General features: G+C 44.9%; 3 protein-coding genes across 3 annotated transcripts in view; 2 read left to right on the top strand and 1 right to left on the bottom strand.

Annotated features, from left to right (window-relative positions):
• Positions 1 to 2389: 2389 nt before the first annotated feature.
• Positions 2390 to 5045, bottom strand: cdc26 (cell division cycle 26 homolog). The gene is made up of 3 exons (XM_072371541.1): positions 4864 to 5045; positions 4005 to 4111; positions 2390 to 2614 (listed from the first exon to the last, which is right to left on the bottom strand). The coding sequence occupies exons 2-3, from the start codon at positions 4083 to 4085 to the stop codon at positions 2411 to 2413; spliced, it is 285 nt and encodes a 94-aa protein (XP_072227642.1). The 5' UTR covers positions 4086 to 4111; positions 4864 to 5045; the 3' UTR covers positions 2390 to 2410.
• Positions 5046 to 5052: 7 nt separating this feature from the next.
• prpf4 (pre-mRNA splicing tri-snRNP complex factor PRPF4) lies at positions 5053 to 15890 on the top strand. The gene is made up of 15 exons (XM_072371540.1): positions 5053 to 5119; positions 5628 to 5816; positions 6607 to 6793; positions 6896 to 6983; positions 7188 to 7267; positions 8345 to 8438; positions 11289 to 11383; positions 11467 to 11525; positions 12945 to 13068; positions 13191 to 13280; positions 13817 to 13939; positions 14984 to 15091; positions 15315 to 15433; positions 15514 to 15620; positions 15705 to 15890. Exons 2-15 carry the CDS (start codon positions 5657 to 5659, stop codon positions 15801 to 15803), a joined length of 1533 nt encoding a protein of 510 aa, XP_072227641.1. The 5' UTR covers positions 5053 to 5119; positions 5628 to 5656; the 3' UTR covers positions 15804 to 15890.
• A 1116-nt stretch (positions 15891 to 17006) lies between these two features.
• LOC140276737 (multidrug resistance-associated protein 1-like) overlaps positions 17007 to 20816 on the top strand; it is a 33996-nt gene continuing 30186 nt past the window's right edge. Inside the window, exons 1-5 of the mRNA XM_072371539.1 lie at positions 17007 to 17042; positions 17240 to 17419; positions 19594 to 19716; positions 19804 to 19941; positions 20606 to 20731. Of these exons, the coding sequence (XP_072227640.1) occupies positions 17007 to 17042; positions 17240 to 17419; positions 19594 to 19716; positions 19804 to 19941; positions 20606 to 20731 (603 nt within the window). The remainder of the gene's footprint in view (positions 17043 to 17239; positions 17420 to 19593; positions 19717 to 19803; positions 19942 to 20605; positions 20732 to 20816) is intronic.

Below are 20816 nucleotides of genomic sequence, written 5' to 3'. Positions count from 1 at the left end.
TTGTTCTTCTGATTTTCATTTGAGGTATTTTGTAAAGATTTTAAGAATGAAAACTATTTGACTGAAATAATTTATTCTGCAGTTTTACAACTTTGGATATAGGTCGATAATTAGCTAACTCAAGTAAAGGTTTAATTACAGCAACCTTAAAAGTCTGAGGTACATATCCTGTCAACAAAGACCGATTGATCAAATCCAATATGGAAGTGTTGATTAAGGGGAAAACCTCCTTGAACAGTCTGGTTGGGATTGGGTCTAACATACAAGTTGATGGTTTAGAAGAGACTATTGCTGTTGTTAGCTCAGAGAGAGCAACTGGACAGAAGCCGTCTAAATAAGTTAAAGTTGTGTTGAATTTTAATTTTTCGTGTTTTTCAAGCTGTGGAGAGAAAACAGAATTAAACAGAGTTCACACCATGACCTTCTCCTTTATCAGAGTTCATACTTCCATCCCTCTCCAGCTTCATGTGTTCCACATCTAGTTTGATGCTCTCTGTACCCAACAGAAGTTTCTGTTTCTACAGAGTTCAGACATCCTGTGACAGAGGAAATGTGTCTGTGAGCAACAAAGCATGAAGGCAGTGATGTGAAGAGTTACTTCACCCTTTGCTGCTGGAGTTTGTGTTCCTGTTGCCACCTGCAGTAAAGAGTTTTGGTGATAATTAGGCCTGTTGGTGCAGAACAGACTGCAGACGCATCCAAACCGTTCCACAGGTTTAGTAATAAGCAGCCGACCTGTGGCTTTTCTGGGTCTACAGACACAGTTTCATCATTAAACGCCCGAGATGTGCAGCTGACCTTATCTGGGTGCTTACGTGCAGGGTAACCCTCCTTCCTGTTTGGGCCATCAAGCTGCAAACAGAGAAACACGCAGCTGCTGAAGCAGGAGATCACAGGGATGCATGAGATGCAGAGTGTCTCCATGGAAACAGAATTAAATGGAACAGAACCGCTCACACATGGGTTAGGGGCGTCCTCTGAGGTCTGAGGATCCAGCAGGCAGATGGTGTCTCCCACCTCTGACAGATACACCGTCATTCTAACTGAGGGAGAGTGATCAGTACCTTCTACACACTGATCCCACACACTTTGGGAACAGCTTCCCTCGACTGCTGTTTAGAGCAAGTTCCTCTGCTGGAGTGAGATCTTCGGGTGGAGGACCCCACCTGTGGCAGAGGCCTCCGCCTTTTTCTGGTAGCTGCAGTGCAACATATTCACAGCTCAACACACTTCTGTACAAACACATTTCTTCAAAAGGCTCCTCTGAAATATGTTCTTTACTTTCCTTTCAGCTGCTGCCAGGTTGGCTTCTGGCTGCTCAGACTGCTGCTGCTGAGCTGTAACAGTGAAGAGTTCATATGTGGGTCACACACTCACGATAATATAGTCAAAGCTTGATGATGCGTGTTGATTATTGGGTTATTGATCAACTGAGCAGGCCCAGTAAATCTGTGCAGAACATCTCATACAGACACAATTCAGCATGCTTTATGTAAAAAAAATTATACCAAAGAGGAGCATAAATACATGAGGACAGTGAAATAAACATGTAACAACTGACAGTTATATGAAACCTGTATAACTTACGCATTTAGTCTGTCAGCAATTGTTTGCGGCCATTTCCCTCGCTTTACTGATCGCAGCTGATTACCTTTTCTGCTGATCACACGTTTAAACTCATCATTCAGCTCCATCAGCAATCTTTGGCTTCTTACGTTCCTCGGGCACATAGCCCGGCTTTGTAAGCCTCGCTTGAATCAGGCTCGATTAGATGCAGCTGAAATGTCTGAGTGGAACGACTTGAGGCTTAATTGGGAAATGGTGTTAGAGCGAGGCTTTCCTGATACAGCCTGGCTTCTTTTAGCTATGTTCGTGGAACTCCCCTCAGGTGGATGATACACAAAAACAAGTAGAAGAGGTTTTTGTGATTTCCACATTGGAAAAAACGGAGAATCAAGAGATTAAAAAGACCAATCTTGGGTCTAGGACTGATTAGTAACCCTGATCTGACGTCAGCTGCCACTCCTCCTCTGCCTGTGGTTCGAGGAACGTGAACATTTAGATAGTCAGAGGGAGTTATCAAGATATATCAATATATCAATATGGTGATCACAAATCAAGTCATTCACTAACAGAGACTTGGAAAGCAGAGATTCAGCAAACTGCATTTATTTATTGAACAGCAACAACTGCTTCTGGACTTCGTCATTGACAGAACAAAACCAGCAGAAGAAGATCTGGTAGCAGTTCGAGTTACTGCTGCTGCTTCAGGTGAGTCTGGGACTTTAGGAGGTAATCAGCTGTTCTCTGGGTTCCACCTGGCTTCTGATTGGTTAGTTTGTTTGTAAACATCACAAAGAACTTCAAATTACTCCAAACAAACATCAGCTTTCTTTTCAAACTTTGTTTATTAAAACTGTAAACTTCCAAATAAAGTCGGCAGCGTGGCCGGTTTGGGGTGGGGTTTGTAGCCGATTCGCTCATTGATAAGCTCCGCCCTAGATGCTGTAGAGGATGATGCTGAGGCAGAGGCTCCACCCCCCATCATGTCAGCACCGATGACAGAAGCCCCTCCACCTCCTGACTCCGCCTCCTCTCGCTGACGCTTCCTGGCCTGAACAGAAAACAAACAAAATGTTTAGATCTTGGGTCCGTTTCACAAAGCAGGTTCAACAAACTCTGAGATAAAAAACTGAGTTTCCGGTTCCAGAACAGCGGATTTCAGTTAGTTTAGTTAACTCTGAGTAGTTTCACCTTGAGTTAAGCGCCACAGCTATAAAAAGCAAAGGCGCCCCGCTTCGATGAGTCACCATGGCAACGGGGAGAAAGGCTGCGTTTTGCACCAACCTCGAATCTTAATCTTAATGCGAATCTTAATCTTAATGCGAATCTTAATCTTAATGCGCTCATACGGCGAGTTTCAACACGTTTTCAGAAAGAAGTTGAACGCGCTGCAGCTGCGACAGAGAGGGAGACGTGGGGGGGGGCATCGCTGCTCGGGTCAGAGCGGGAGGTTAAATGTTGTCCTTTGCATCAATAATATTACAGAGAAACTGCTTGAATGGCGGCCTGTTAATTTATTTAATTTAGGAGAAATCCCACAGGGGAGAAGCGCACTGAGCAGCAGCTGAAGATGAAAACGTTGTTCAGGGCAGACCTCGGCATGGAGGAACCTCCTGTTTTACACTGAAAAGTTCATATTCATTCGGCTGTTTGACTGCAGCTGTTCTATCCAAACAGAATAAATGTCTTCATCTGTATCACGTTCTGTTCAGTAATTAAACCTATTTAAACCCAGACTCCTACCAGCAGAAAGAAGCCTGTAAACGGGTGGGGGCACCTTCACCTGACGGAGGCAGAGCAGCTGCACCTAAAGCAGGATACTGCAAGGCCAGAGGCTGGGGGGGTCCCTGGAGGGAGCTCATCCTCTGAGCCCCCCCCAACACACAAGTGCCTTTATAAAATGTAACCGGCCTATGGATGTCTCTCTTTAAGCCTATTCATATAAATATTTGCCTTTTATGTCTTTTTTTCTTTTGTCACAGATTCTGATGGTGCTGCTCAAAAAGATAATTGTCTGGAAATGCTAAAACATCTGTCTGATAACCATCTCCTGAAGACTATTTCCTTCTCTGCGCAGTAATGCTGCACCTTTAGTCGCCTCCTGCTGTGTCTGACGGACTTCCAGAACTAGAAGAACTGGGCTACACCAAAACCTGCTGACTGAACGAATGAGGGAATCAAACGGTGTGGCTGAAAGAGGGCGGAGACAGAGAGAAACTCGAGGTTCACTGAGGAAAACCTGGTTCTGACCTGGTTAGGTTCTGTTACTACGGTAACTGACCGAGAGTTTACGTTACCTTTCTCTCTGAAACAGGCCTCAGCTTCCCTGATCAATACTGACTGTTATTGTTTATCAATGCGAACAGTTCTAACTGATCAGGAGACATCTGATCAATGTGGACGTTATCAATAAGTTAAATATATAAATCATTGATCCCAACCTCCAGCTCCTTTTTGACGCTCTCGAACTCCTCTGTGTCGTCAATCTTCAGTTCCAAACGAGTCGGCTTCCTCCTCAGCATCTTCTCATAAATTACCTCTGATTGACCTGCACACAACGATTAATGAGATTACTGATCACCACCTTTGATTACTTTACTGAGAAAAGATGAATGGCTCGATAAAGGATTTAGAGTGATGACGTTTCAGCACGGAGAACAAAATGGTGTCATCTGCCGGCTGAATAAAGTTTGTCACATATTCTGAGATCATTCTGAACAGACCGGCCCTCTTCTACGCTGTGGTCTGCTGGGAGGCAGCAGCAAGAAGAGGAGGGCTGTCCATCTATATCTATACTATAGTAGGACTTCATTATTTCACATCTGTTCCAGATTTTAAAAAACAAATTAAACTGGTTAACTGTGTTTAACTTTAGTATTCACGTTTACATATTTCTAAACACTGTCTTTATTGTTTGGATTGTTGTATGCAATGTGTTTAGAGCCATTGCAATCTTGTTGTATCCTGTGTACAATGACAATAAAGGAAATTGATTTAATTGATTGATTGATACTTAAAAATGACACAGAACCAACCACAAATACTGAGAATCAATGGGTGTGTTACATTTACAGCGTCTGAAATGATCAAATATAACGAACGGTTCAGCATTGCACTGAACTCTGCTTCGGGCCCCATAAAGGAGCAGGCCGGCCCTGGCCCAGACTGAGGTTCCGACCAACGTCAGGTGTTCAGAGACAGTTACGTCAGCACTGTCAGCCGTTTATTGGCCCGCGCCACGAACTTAAAAAAACAAATAAACAGACAGTCAGAGAGTAGGCTAAGCCAACGTGCTAATACCTGTCCTCACGTGGTTTAACGGAGCCAATCGGACGCTCCTCACGCAGCTCCGCGGTGGATCCGAACCTTCGGAACCAGCAGGTGTTCGGTAACCGGATAGGTGACCTGCTGCAGGGTTTGCTGGCTTTTATCTCCGGAGTTTGTTCACTGCTGTGGATGTATTAGCCGGAAGAAGGACTTTTGACCCGGAAACTGAAACCCTACTACATCCGGGTCACAGCGCTCAGAGACGCTTTAGCTTCGTTCGTCCTCAGCGGTAAGTTTGTCCAAAAATCTCAAACTAACTTAGAATTTCCACCGAAAATACCGGAAAATGCACCGGAAACGTGACAAGAACAAGGCGCGTGCGTGAGGCGACGGACCTCACATGTTCAGACCGCCATGGCTGCTCAGAGACTCAGGTAGAGGTAGTGCTCAGAGAGGAGGAACAAAGTGGTTCCGTTAAAATCAGACCAGGCTGCAGTTTATTATTCGTAGAAGAAGACGTCACAGCGTTGGTCAGAAAACTCAACCACCGAGTGGGTCCGTTTTAATACCTGGGCCTACCCAGCAGAACCATGAGCAGATATTTTCCCCGGCTGGCATTGTCTCGAGAGCTTCGGGTTGGCCGACCTTTATGCGACTCATCTGATGTCATCAAGCTGTTAAAAAGGGACTTCTTCAGATGTTTTAATTTTAGAAAACAAAATCCTCAATGTTTGAAAACAGTTTGTTTACTCTTTTGTTTCACTTCCTGTTTTTTGTTTATCTTGTTTATTTTTTAGCAGCAGAAGAAATCAAAGAAACAAAAAGGATGTCGGACGAGGACGACGCCGCTCCAGCGGTGAAGAGAAGTCGTGTTTTTTATGGCAGCCTAGAAGAGAAGGAGCGCGAGCGCCTGAGCTCGCAGACGGCGACCGGAAGTGATGCAGTCAAGGCGGGGATCAAGGCTGGAAACATCAACATCTCCTCAGGTGGGACAACTATGTTCTCAGCTGTGAGTCATGTGAGCTCCTTTGGTCACTGTTAGAAAAAATGTTACCATGGCTGCCAGATTAAGGCTCAGGTGAGCAGAGAGCTGTTTCCATGGAAATGGCCATGGAGAAACTATGGACATAGTTCCACATGTGTAATAAATGGTTTGTAAAGATTCTGTGCGTGACTTTGGGTGCTTGTTAGGTATTAAATACAGAGGGAACTAATACTCGACTCGATTAAAGTCCCACATGCACTCATAGTCTGGTCCGTGCGCATCAGGCAATACGTGCGCACAGATGCAGCCAGAGTATCTGATGTCTGGTGTGTTAGCGAGCGCCGGGCTTTTCAGATGCGTCTCGCTGGTACCTGTCGTCGATTCAGCCCAATTGATTCTGGTTCTGTTCAATCCAATTAATTCTGGTTGTGTTCTGTGAACACTAACTCAGCCTAGCTAAGGAAGCTAACAGGTTGCACTGAAACTAAACTTCGTTCCAATCCCTCGTCCTGCGTGTGCACGAGGCGACTGTGGAGAGAAAAAAACGCCTTTTAACAGGAAGAAACCAGAACCAGAACCAGGCTCAGAACAAACACATAAATAAACACCTGCTTTGACCGAAAATTAACTTTCTGCTGATTCTAATTGTACTGAAATGTACCTCAATCCCCTTTTTACCTGTAATGGCTGCACAGGTGAGTCTGTGGTGAGTCACATGACAGGTGGGTGTGTCATCTCCACTGATAAGTTTGCAGGATAGTCGTGACTCAGTTTCCTTAAATTCCCTCCAGGGGAGACTCTGGAGATGGAGGAGCGGGTCAGCGAGCGGCAGCAGGAAGCCCTCGCTGAGTTTGAGCGGCGCCGGCGAGCGCGACAGATCACCGTGTCTACAGATGACGCTGAGGTAAAGGCCGGCCTACGAGCGCTGGGGGAGCCAATTACGTTGTTTGGAGAGGGACCAGCTGACCGCCGGGAGAGGTGGGATTGTTCATTATGCAGCATGTTTGAATGGTCTGGATCTGATTGGCGGACTGCGCCGATGCACAGAGAAACGGTTTCAACTGTGGTTTCTGTGTTCAGGCTGCGTGGCGTTCTATCCGTGGTCGGACCCGACGCTCTGAAGAAGTCCAGAAAAGACGAGGAGCGGGCCAAGAGATCCCAGGACGAGGTCAGTACTGTCACAGTCCCATATGAGGACCAGAACCAGCAGGCTGCTGTGGAGTCCAGTGATCATGTGGCTCAGGTGTAAATCTGAAGGTCACAGAAGCGGCTCTGATGAATATAAACAACAGCGAAGGACATCTAGAACTGGTTGGGATTGGTTGGAGGTTGATGATGTAAACTACATCATGTTCTTTCTGACCAATCACAGTGTCAGCAGACGTGGTACCATGAAGGCTCCGTCTCCCTGAAGGAAGCTCGGCTCTGGTTGGCCAGATACTCTCTTCCACGGTGAGTAGTTGGTAAACTGACCAATCAGAGGTATGCTCCTAATGTTCGTTACCTGACAGGAGGGGGGCGAGGAGGTTAGGGAAAGACAACGGGCTCCGGGCTGGGACACCTGCTGACCAACTGAGCTATGGCACCCCAGACTTTAACTGATGTCTTTGTTGGTTGCCGTGGCAACATGTTGATCCATAGATGCGTAATTGGTCCTTGGAATAAAAATCAGACCGCACCAACACATTTATTCTGATTTAAGAACAGTCCCCCACGAAGGATCTAAGGGAGACTGTTTTAATATCAGATACCCAGTTCATTCCTGACAGCTGGAAGGGTGATGTGGTGAACTTAGAGACATAAAAAGCAGCAGCAGAAGAAGCAGCTCTCACTGTTGTCTGATGACATCACTGATAAATAGTCATGATCAGATCTTGGGAGTAAAAAGCTAACTGGTTGTTTAAAGCTTAAAGTTGAGCTTCATGAGGAAACAGTGATGAAGTGTTTAAACCCAGAGGAACGAGTCCCTCCTTCAGATGAAGCAGCAGGTTGGTTCTGAGAGGCAGGGTCACTGTGTTCATGTTCACATGTTCTGGGTTTTAAAGAGTCAGAACCAGAAGTCCTGATGGACCTCAGAGGCAGCATACATAAAGCTCACTGAACTGCTTCTTTACCTCATCAACTGCAGGATCGGGTTTCTTATGGACAAAACCACAGTTCAGAGGTCCGAGTAGTCAGTGAGTTGGACCTGCCTCTGAACTGGTAAAACTTTTTCCACAACATAAACATACAGAAAATTACTTTAGTTTTTCTTCTCAGAGCTCTGAAATGTACAGAAACAGCTGTTGGGAAGCCACAGAAACTTTCTCCTTCATTAGTGAAACTGGTTTAAATTTCAAAGCTGTTTGTTCAAAGAAAGCTGGGCGAGAATCACCAGAAGCTGAACAGGAGTCAGTGACATGTCAGAGATGGTGTTTTAAACACAGACTGACAAAATGAAAACTAAAGGTCATAGCCTCAGCTGATTGTTGATATACGCAAATTTCATTGGTTGAGATTCAAGAAGTCCTGTTTTAATTGGTCCATTAGGGCAGTGAGGCGTCTGGACGCTGCACGCACTCAGAAAGAAGTTAACGAATCAACCCGGACGATCCGCCAACAAGAACTGCACAAGAGCCTAAGGGTGAGACCACAACACCACAAACACACGTCACGACCAAAAGAAAACAACACGTCACCACCAATGACACGATACACGTCACCACTAATGACACGATGCAGGTCACCACCAATGACACGATGCAGGTCACCACCAATGACACGATACACGTCACCACTAATGACACGATGCAGGTCACCACCAATGACACGATACACGTCACCACTAATGACACGATGCAGGTCACCACCAATGACACGATGCAGGTCACCACCAATGACACGATGCAGGTTACCACCAATGACACGATGCCCGTCACCACCAATGACACGATGCACGTCACCACCAATGACACGATGCACGTCACCACCAATGACACGATACACGTCACCACCAATGACACGATACACGTCACCACTAATGACACGATGCAGGTCACCACCAATGACACGATGCCCGTCACCACCAATGACACGATACACGTCACCACCAATGACACGATGCCCGTCACCACCAATGACACGATGCCCGTCACCACCAATGACACGATGCCCGTCACCACCAATGACACGATGCCCGTCACCACCAATGACACGATGCCCGTCACCACCAATGACACGATACACGTCACCACTAATGACACGATACACGTCACCACCAATGACACGATACACGTCACCACCAATGACACGATGCAGGTCACCACCAATGACACGATGCCCGTCACCACCAATGACACGATACACGTCACCACCAATGACACGATACACGTCACCACCAATGACACGATGCAGGTCACCACCAATGACTACGATGCAGGTCACCACCAATGACACGATACACGTCACCACTAATGACACGATGCAGGTCACCACCAATGACACGATACACGTCACCACCAATGACACGATACACGTCACCACTAATGACACGATGCAGGTCACCACCAATGACACGATGCCCGTCACCACCAATGACACGATGCCCGTCACCACTAATGACACGATACACGTCACCACCAATGACACGATGCCCGTCACCACCAATGACACGATGCCCGTCACCACCAATGACACGATGCCCGTCACCACCAATGACACGATGCCCGTCACCACCAATGACACGATACACGTCACCACCAATGACACGATACACGTCACCACTAATGACACGATACACGTCACCACTAATGACACGATGCACGTCACCACCAATGACACGATGCAGGTCACCACCAATGACACGATGCCCGTCACCACCAATGACACGATACACGTCACCACTAATGACACGATACACGTCACCACCAATGACACGATACACGTCACCACCAATGACACGATACACGTCACCACCAATGACACGATGCAGGTCATCACCAATGACACGATGCAGGTCATCACCAATGACACGATGCAGGTCATCACCAATGACACGATGCGGGTCACCACCAATGACACGATGCGGGTCACCACCAATGACACGATGCCCGTCACCACCAATGACACGATACACGTCATCACCAATGACACGATGCAGGTCATCACCAATGACACGATGCAGGTCATCACCAATGACACGATGCGGGTCACCACCAATGACACGATGCGGGTCACCACCAATGACACGATACACGTCACCACCAATGACACGATGCAGGTCATCACCAATGACACGATACACGTCACCACCAATGACACGATACACGTCACCACCAATGACACGATACACGTCACCACCAATGACACGATACACGTCACCACCAATGACACGATGCAGGTCATCACCAATGACACGATGCCCGTCACCACCAATGACACGATACACGTCACCACCAATGACACGATACACGTCACCACCAATGACACGATACACGTCACCACCAATGACACGATACACGTCACCACCAATGACACGATACACGTCACCACCAATGACACGATGCAGGTCATCACCAATGACACGATGCGGGTCATCACCAATGACACGATGCGGGTCACCACCAATGACACGATGCGGGTCACCACCAATGACACGATGCCCGTCACCACCAATGACACGATACACGTCACCACCAATGACACGATACACGTCACCACCAATGACACGATACACGTCACCACCAATGACACGATGCAGGTCACCACCAATGACACGATACACGTCACCACCAATGACACGATGCAGGTCATCACCAATGACACGATGCGGGTCATCACCAATGACACGATGCGGGTCACCACCAATGACACGATACACGTCACCACCAATGACACGATGCAGGTCACCACCAATGACACGATACACGTCACCACCAATGACACGATGCAGGTCACCACCAATGACACGATACACGTCACCACCAATGACACGATGCAGGTCACCACCAATGACACGATACACGTCACCACCAATGACACGATGCGGGTCACCACCAATGACAAAAAATGGTCATGACACAACCAACAGCACGCAACAACACACATCACAACAAATATCACAACGTGTCAAATCACGACACAACATATCACAATAAATGTCACGACAAACGTCATCAGAACCACTGTAATCAGCATCTCTAACACTGCAGTTTTCTGTTATCAGTTGTGCTGGACTGCAGTCCAATGATCAATATTTATTATATTTATTGTGTGAGCGCGCTCAGAGCTTTAACAAGTAGTTAACAGAAGAATCAGAACCTCATAGTAAACGTTCTGGTTCTGTGGATCATCTGACCGGAAGTCTGACTCTGATGAACTGATTCTAAATTACACCTCTCTGACAGGCAGTCTGACCCAGTTCTGCTCTGTAACCCGGTCCCATGTTCTGATCCACATCATGTTCCAAGGCTGAAAAAATGTTCTTCTTCTTCAGAATCTGAACAACTTCTGCAGTCAGATTGGTGATGATCGACCCATCAGCTTCTGCCATTTCAGCCCAGACTCCAAGATGTTGGCCACTGCTTCCTGGTAACAAGTTCTGACCACATGAATATTAGCATGAATTTTTTAGAATGTTAAAATGAAAATAATGCTAACATGCTAATCCCCAGGAGTGGACTGTGTAAGCTGTGGTCTGTCCCTGACTGCAACCTGATTCGCACACTCAGAGGTGGGCGGAGCGTCATACATGGTCAATCATGTTCATGTTGGTTTTCATTTAAGGGTTAGAAATGTTCACAAACAGTTTAATGACATACTTGGGTTTAATTTAACTAGTGTGGTTGTTAAGGCGAGACACCACAGGTGAAAAGGGTAACATTTTAAAATGATAGATATTACCATGAAACTTATGAAGAAAAATGTATTACAAGTTTTTGAAATTTGTGGGTTAGGGTAATTATGCAAATGATGCATTATCTCAATAAATATGGGCAAATTTGCATATATTTCTGGTAGATAGACCTGAACATATGATAAAGCCAGGTGCAAAATTCTTTTTTCATTTTGTTAACACACCAGACAAAAAGAAAATTACAGAAGGATTTCAGGATATCTGCTTTCATCACCTTGGAATTCAAAATATACTGTCAATAGCCTTAAAAACATACATTTTCGCCATCTTTTTTATTATAATGGCACATAAATCAGGCCAGGAATGATTTAGTAAGAAATCCAAAAGTTTGGTGTGAGTAGGCGCTACATATATTGATACTGGAAAAATACAAAACAATTATTTTGAGAAAACGACATTTAAAGCTTTAAATAGGGGAATTTAATACATTTGTATTGGAAACAATTTCTCAAAAACAGAATAAATGTCCAGACCCTCAGTAATAATAATATAGAATACAATACAATATTGCGTATCAATTCATTGAGATGTGCCTCATGTATGACCAGCCACTGATGTCGCACATTCAGTGGCGCTGTCATTAACTCCCCCTCGGTTTCCTAACGGCAGTTTATGGTCAGATGTGCTGGTTCATCAGCTAATCTAAAAGATTTTGTTGTTTTCGTTTCTTTGAAAGTTGCGGTGTTAGGCACACACGGAAGTGTCAGAGTATACCATGTGATGCTTCTGAGCGAATCACGTTAGCAGAAACGAGCAGTAGCCAATGTGAGTTTGTCATTAGCTATAAATCCGCCTTTAGACATTCACGATTGTTTACTGATTGAAAGGAAGTGCCATTATTTGCGTTACATATCATTGTGGAAGAGAGTCGGAGCTTTACAACGATACCAGTCATGACAGACTTCCGTAAATAGACTAAGCTAAGCGTGGCGCGTTGGAATGTTAACTTCTTGGTAAATTCGGGCGAAATGTACTGCCACGAGAAAACAAAATGTAACAAAATAAGCATTTCAATGTATGTTTTCAGCGTTTTCTTTATAGCAGGTTGAAAGAACACATTGACGGAGTAGACTAGCCCAAAATTTCAAAATTGACCACTGCATGAAAAACCACTGTTTTTGTATGCCGTGTCTCGCCTTAAACATTAAAATAGATTTTTTGGTGAATTTCACCAACATTTATAGAGCTGTGTTCTTTCTAACTGAGACCTCGCCCCCTGTCTCTCATTGGCTCAAGGACACAACACCAATGTGGGAGCCATTGTGTTCCGCCCGCAAGCTGGAGTCTCTCTGGACCAATCAGATGTCAGCTTGGCGTCATGTGCTGCTGATGGGACGGTGAAGCTGTGGAACCTTGAGAGGTAGGAGACAAAAAAGGAAGAAATAGAGAGGGATGAGACTACGATAAGGGGAGACAATGGAGGGAGGAAATGAATATATGAGCGGCTGTAAAACTGACCAGTGGTAATCTGTGTTGCCGTAGCGATGAGCCAGTGGCTGACATCGAAGGTCACAGTGACCGAGTGTCTCGGGTGTCCTGGCACCCCTCTGGAAGATTCCTGGGAACGACCTGGTAAGTTTGGCTCCAGAGTTAGACACACAGATAAACACACAGGTTAACACATGCAGGTAAACCTACAGGTAAACCTACAGGTTAACACACAGGTAAACCTACAGGTAAACCTACAGGTTAACCTACAGGTTAACCTACAGGTTAACCTACAGGTTAACCTACAGGTAAACCTACAGGTAAACCTACAGGTAAACCTACAGATAAACCTACAGGTAAACCTACAGGTAAACCTACAGGTTAACCTACAGGTTAACCTACAGGTTAACCTACAGGTTAACCTACAGGTTAACCTACAGGTAAACCTACAGGTTAACCTACAGGTTAACCTACAGGTAAACCTACAGGTAAACACATGCAGATAAACCTACAGGTAAACCTACAGGTTAACCTACAGGTAAACACATGCAGGTAAACACCCCTTCATACCAGAGTTTGTTGCGCTCCTTTCGGGACATTTGGGCGCTGCTGCAGTAACTCATCTGATGGTGTAAATGTGGCGGTTTGGTTTTCTGAGTCCTGATGCTCTGCTTATACAGTTATGACAACTCGTGGCGTCTGTGGGACCTGGAGGTTCAGGAGGAAATTCTCCATCAGGAGGGTCACAGTAAAGGAGTTCATGACCTGAGCTTTCATCCTGACGGCTCGCTGGCTGCCACTGGGTGAGTGTTCAATGACTAGTTGCTCATGCCTCTACACGCTCTGAAGTACACTGTGCACGTTTTAAATGGACTTGTAATGTGTTTTATTTAACTTATGAAATAGTTAAAGGAATACATGACTCAACAGAGCTCGGACTCTTTGTCAGCCTGGCTACAGTGCTGAAGAGGAACCTGGGATTATTCTTATTCTCTTCTATCAATAATGAATAATAAGCAGTTCTAGCTTTACGAAGTGCTTTCTTATACGTTATTAAACTATCTTTCCAGACTAATTGAGACTCTTCTGAATTAGAGGAACGCCACTGTCTCTCCAGCTTTCTTCAGTCTGCTTTAAAGCAGCTGTGAATTATACCAAGGAGCCAACCTCCTCTGACTGATTACCTTCCTTTTCAGAGGGGCAACATTGTCCAGTGTTGGACGCATTGAAGCTATAGTGCTGTCAACAGGAGAGTCAAGTTCTACTGGAGTAAAATTTAGGTAGTCGTCCTCTGTCATATCAGCACATGGCAGTGAAGAAAAGGATGATGAAATCAACTCTTTAAATCTGGTTACAGCATTCTCTGACAGACACCTTCTATGTGTAGAATTCTTCTCAGAAGCAAAAAGTCAAGTAACGTAAATTCAAAGGTTATCAGAAAATGTTCAGATAAGACGGGGTTATGAGGGAACACTGTTAAAGGGGAACTCAGATATTGTTAAACCTTATTTCTGGCATGAAATACGTTCATCTACTCACTAAGAACAGTTTGGCGAAAGTTGGCGTCCTTCGAAAGATATTTAGATCACTCGAGATCCGCGTTTATCCATTTAATGGGAAAGAGCAGGGCATAGTCAATACAGCCTCTAAATAAGGCATTGTCTTTATTTCACCAACACTTTAAGTCGAATGAATGAACGAACACAAGAGAAACTGACAGTCATCAGTCAGAGCTGGAGGACAGCTGCCACTGCTCCTCCTCTGGTTTGAGGAAAATGTAAAAAATTTGGACAATGAGCCACATTTCGTGATTTTAATTCTGTTCTTTTTGTGTCTCGTCCAATCAGAGGGCTGGATGCGTTTGGCAGGGTGTGGGACCTGCGGACAGGGCGCTGTGTTGTTTTCCTGGAGGGACATCTGAGGGAGATCTACAGCCTGCACTTCTCTCCCAACGGGTCAGCCAATCAGAAAACAGTCCATGAGAAATGAGTGCAGAGAAATACCAGGAAGACATATGTCCGATATTAAACCCCAAATAAGTTTTAACTGCTTAAATTCATATTTAATTGGAACAGTTTGAACAGAAAACTTTATTAATATTGATGTTGTTGCAGACATGTCCTTAAAGATTCAGTTTGATTGCTTTATGATGAGGTGACTGTCTGCTTCTGTTGTCAGCCATCACCTGGCCACAGGAAGTGGCGACAACACCTGTAAGGTCTGGGAGCTGCGTAACAGGAAGTGCCTGTACACAGTCCCCGCCCACCAGAACCTGCTGTCAGCTGTCCGCTTCCAACGTAAACATAAATAAGGTTTTCATTTATCATTTTACTGTTTTACAGCTTTGTTTGTTTCTGACATCACTTCCTGTTTTCAGCCACTGACGGTCACTTCTTGTTGACTGGCGCGTATGACAACACGGCGAAGGTTTGGAGCCACCCCGGCTGGATGCCGCTGAAGACACTTGCTGGACACGAGGGGAAGGTATGACCTCTGATTGGTCTGTATGAATGATGCACTCTGATTGGTGCAGTCGTCTCAGCATTAAAGTGTCCGTGCTGTTTGCAGGTGATGGGCATCGACGTGTCACCTGATGGGAAGCTGATCGCCACAAGCTCCTATGATAGAACTTTCAAACTGTGGCTGTCGGAGTCATGTCAACTGTGATGTCACCAGTGATGTCATCCACATAAATGACCTGTTTTTTTATGTTTTGTTGTTTTTTCCTAATAAAATACCAGCTGACATTCTGAATGTTTTCTCTTTAAAGTTTTTAATGACTGCTTTAAACCCGTTGACCACTCGGGGCCCGCCAGGGGCCAGTCTCTCACTTGGGGATAGATATTTTATCCTAAATCATAAATGTGGTTTTGCGTCCTCAGTGAGTTGTCGCTTCTCAATTTCTGGTGTTTTTAAAGGTTCTGATCTTGCTCAATCATTACTGATCACTTTCTACAGTTCCTTGCAAACGTGTCCAGCTTCACGAGGAAGACCCATAATATGATCTACTGCTTTCAGTTACCCTCGGAGTTCACATAATTGGTTCAATAAGGTCCAGCCGTGTTCAATCATAGTTTCACATGACCTCAGCATATGGAGTCCTGAGAGTCTGTAATACCACTAATCGGATAACACCATGAAGACAGAGGAGCTTTCCAAACAGGTAAGGGACAAAGCTGTGGACCGTCCACCAAAACTCACGGACCAAAGGACCCTGAAGGAGCTGTTAAAACACAGACTGTTATGGTCTCTGATCCGGAGTTTCTTAATTTATTTTATTTCTAGAACAGAGTAAGGTGACGTAATGTGTCCCCTCACAGATGACGTTTGAGCAGCTCCATGTTTCATGATGTTTTTGTTTCAGTGAACTCAACAGCAGAGTTCATATGAACGGTTTCGGACTCTACTGTTGAATTTAGTTGCAGGGTGTAACTGCTGCATGGGGGCCAGTTACTCTGCAGGCGGAGCCGAGTGACGCTTCCATCCTGACAGCATGAAAAGATTCAGAAAAGTTTAAATATGTCTGTGCTTGATTCTATCAGCTGTAACTGTTCAATTGGTACTTCTCATGATGATGAAATATCTTTATATATTGGGCTAAGAATAAGAAATCCTTTATTTGTCCCACAGTGGAGAAATTTTCAATGAAGCTGTGGAGCATGTGACCATCTGTCACTCCTCCTCCATGTGACACTGTTGGTGTCGGCCGTCTGAACGCTCACATCAGTTGACTGCAGAGGTGGTATCTTGGGTAGTGATACAATATTCAGTGACGGCTGAGTTAACGGCAGCTACTGACACACTCAAGAAAACAGAAGATAAGGTGGCTGAAGTAAAGGAGGAGAAGAGATCAGAGGAGGAGTGATGGAAATGGCAGCTCTGTGTAGCGACCTGGATCCTCTCTGGGTGAGGTTTTTTTTTTTTTTTCATTTACTTTAAGTTCTTCATGAACAAAGAAGACCTGAAGAGCAGATTTTAAAGATCATTTTCTGCTTTATTTATCGAGCTATGAAAGGAGTCTTTTCCATAAAGTGTCTGTTCCCAGCTGACCACGAGTCCTCGGATCATCGGTCCATTTTGAATGTAACGCTCTGTGGTTTCAGGACTGGAACCTGACCTGGTACACCTCTACACCAGATCTCACCCAGTGTTTCCAGGAGACCATACTGGTGTGGCTTCCCTGTCTTTACCTTTGGACATGTTCTCCCTTTTACCTGGTCTACCTGCACCTCCGCCCCCACAGAGGAGTCATCCCACTGTCCAAACTCTGCTGCATCAAGACGGTAAGAAAACAGACCTAAGCTGGGTCTGGGTTCTGGACTGGTCAGAGTCTGCTGGGTCTCATCTGCAATCCCTGGATTGAAAAATAATATAAAAATAAAACCTTTGAAAAATCCCCACTCTTCAATTTCATTCAACTGTTTTGTTTGAAAAAGAAACAAATCTGAATATCCACTTGTTGAACACATTTGTATGTATATAAGAAAGGGTTGTAATTTAAAAATGTTTGGTTTGATCAAGTAGTTCGGTGGGGTGGGTGGCATCAACCTGTGGTCTTCATTTCTAACTCTAATTAATTTATTTACATATGGCTGAATAAAAATCCTTAAATGGCCATTTCAGAGGTGAACAATTTGTCCTGCAGTGTCCTTAATATAGCTATGTAACTAATTATGCAGCCCCAAACTAAATCATATTTACTAGGTGCCCAGCTCAGACTGTATTTAATTTTCTCGAGGTCTAAGTACAGCAAGAGGTCCTTAAGCCACAGGGAAGCTTTGGAAGCAACTGATGACTTCATTACAACAAAATTCTTCTACGTGCTAATAAAGAAGCAAAGGCGATACTATGCGTAACCTTTTTCCTGCTGAGTTGAGAATTAATGCTGAGTCCCAGTCACTGTCATCGATAACCCTGCCAAGTTCCTGTTCCCAATCTTTCTTGATTTTTATCAAGAGCTGTGTCTTTGCGCTAAGAGCTTCTTAGCGAATCTGGGAATGTTTCTGTATTTATCAGACGGTTTTATCCAAAGCGACTTACAAATGAAGATATAACAGCTTTATAAAAGCTAACAATAAGCTCCATAGAAGGAACCCAGGAGTCCGACTCTGTCAGAGGGGACAGAGTAGAGATAGGGTGCAGGCATAGAAGGAAGTGCAGAAAGATAAAGTGCAGAGATAGAGGGGGTAGGGAAGTACAAGGTAAGTGCTGGGATAGGAGATGCTCTCTGAAGAGCTGGGTTTTCAGGAGCTTCTTGAAGATAGACAGGGACGCCCCTGTTCTGGTAGCGCTCGGTAGGTCATTCCACCATCGTGGGACGACACATGAACAGAGTTTGGATTGTCTTAGGCGTGGTGTAGGAGCTGCTAGACGACAATCCTGGGACCAACGGAGGGACCCAGTTGGGACAGAAGCCTTTGCAAGAGCATTCAAGTAGATGGAGCCGCTCCATTAAGCTCTTTGTAGCTAACATCAGGGACTTGAACCTGATGCAGGCGGCTAAGGGCAGCCAGAGGAGCTCAATGAACAGAGGGGGGACGGGTTCTTTTAGGCTGATCCAAGACCAGACGCACCGCTGCGTTCTGGACCATCTGCAGAGGTTTCACAGGCTGGGAAACCAGTTAGGAGAGCAGTTAGGAGAGCGTTGCAGTAGTCAAGGCAGGAGATGCCCATAGCCTGCACCAGGAGCTGGGGGGCATGTTGGGTTAGGTATGGTCTGATCTTTCTTATGTTTAGTAATGCAAAGCGGCACGAACGAGCAACCGAGGTAACGTGTTCTTTGAAGTAGAGAGATCACTTGGCCTGAACTCTGCCATAGAGAAAAGGCATTATCCATGCTGGGAGGAAGGAAGAGATAATTGCTATGTACGGGGCTAGACAATTGAGTTTGAGTCCAAAAAGTACATATAAATTGGAACCAAATTTTAAGGGTGGAGCCGACAATTGGGTTACATGTGTATCAGGATGATTGAAAGGACAATTTTGATGTAAGTAGAGCTAGGAGAGACATAGAGCAGGATATAGCTTCCAGTTTACACCAGTTTAATTCAGGTTCACAAATCCAGAGTAATTTTGCTTATGTTAGCTACCCAATAGTAGAGTCTCAGGTCAGGGAGTGACAAACCACCAACGGACTTATGCCTTTGTAAAAACGTTCTCCTTATCCTGCCGGTCTTACATATTGCACATTTGGGACTATATCTGGTTGATATATTATTATTATTGTTAAACTGTTTCAGTCTTGCGGAGAGTGTGGTCTACTGGGAACACTGCTGGTTGTGAAGTCTGACAGCTGCAGGAAGGAAGGACCTGCGATAGCGCTCCTTCACACACTTTGGGTGAAGCAGGCACAAATGCATTATAGGGATTATAAACCGACCCTAAAGTTTATCTCCTGGTTCTGATTCAGTCCAGTGTCCCTGAGGCTCTAGCTCTAATCCAGTTCTGTGTGTTGTAGCTCCTGGCTCTCAGTCTGGCTTCTTTTGGACTTCTGGAGATGTTTTATTTCCTGGTGAAGCTGAATGAGATCCATAACCACCTGCTGATCCTCCTGGCACCTCTGATCCGTATTCTGACTCTGGTACGTCATGATCCTTCATAGTGAAGTGGTAACTGGTCAGATTAATGGCCTGACAGGTTTATCTGATTTGTACCTCCTTCACTTCAGGGTTTGGCTGCAGCTGTGATCCAGGCTGAGAGGATGAGGGGCTGTCGTTCATCGGTCCTCCTCTTCGTCTTCTGGACTCTGTTGGTTCTGTGTTCCATTGTTCCTCTGAAGGTCAACATTGAGCAGATCATTGTTCAGGTATCGGTTTAATATTCTAATAAATACTTTATTTACTGTCCACAGCTGCTCCGGTGTTGGTTCCTCTTTAAAGTTACTTAGTTTGTTCTTCAGAGACTTGTCTCTTTGGGGCTCCTGTCATTATTTACTTTCACCCAGTGAAATTGGTGCTGCTCAGGTTTTCTGACAGAACACTCCTTTTTTTAGAGGAGATCACCTGATGGTCAGATGACTTCAAGAGGGCATTGGGATCCCCTGGATAAGTTTCATTCAGCTGTGATATTTTACAGCTGGGTGAAGATTTACCTTCAGGCTCTCTGATAGACGCAGACCTCAAGGTTTTCTCCTCTGAATGTGTGAAAGTTAGTCTTTCTTTATTAGGTCTTCACTTCACACTTGGCTGATAATTGCAGAGATGTTTCTCTGGAAACTGACCTGTTTTTTCCTCCTTAACCCTCCATCATGATGATAAATGAAACCTTAAATCAGCTGTGTTCTCTGACAGTTTTGGTTTTTATATGATGGAAGCAGCTTCTGTTTAAAGATGATTTTGGTTATTAGAGTTCTTCTGTCTTATTAAACTTCTCTTCTTATTTTACTGTCAGGTTTATTTTGTTGAATCTGTGGTTTGTCTTTAACATCATTTCCTGTTGAATGAATCCAGACTGAATCTTCCACCTCTCAGGGTTCTTCCTCAGACACTCTCCGTTCAGTGGCGTTCTTCATCTGTTTTTCACTCCAGCTCATTGAGCTTGTCCTCAGCTGTTTCTCAGACAGCCGATCGCTCTCTGACAAACACGCCCATGTTCAGGTAAAAATATGTTTGACATAGAGATGAGTTCCTGACACACTGAGATTTGATTCTTGAGACTTAAAGATGAAAATTAATCTCTGCA

Source organism: Leuresthes tenuis, unplaced genomic scaffold (assembly GCF_036924035.1).
Source record: "Leuresthes tenuis unplaced genomic scaffold, fLeuTen1.0.hap1 SCAF_19, whole genome shotgun sequence".
Classification (NCBI taxonomy): domain Eukaryota; kingdom Metazoa; phylum Chordata; class Actinopteri; order Atheriniformes; family Atherinopsidae; genus Leuresthes; species Leuresthes tenuis.
Note: the sequence above shows the minus strand (reverse complement) of the source record. Positions and strands in the feature narration are given on the sequence as shown.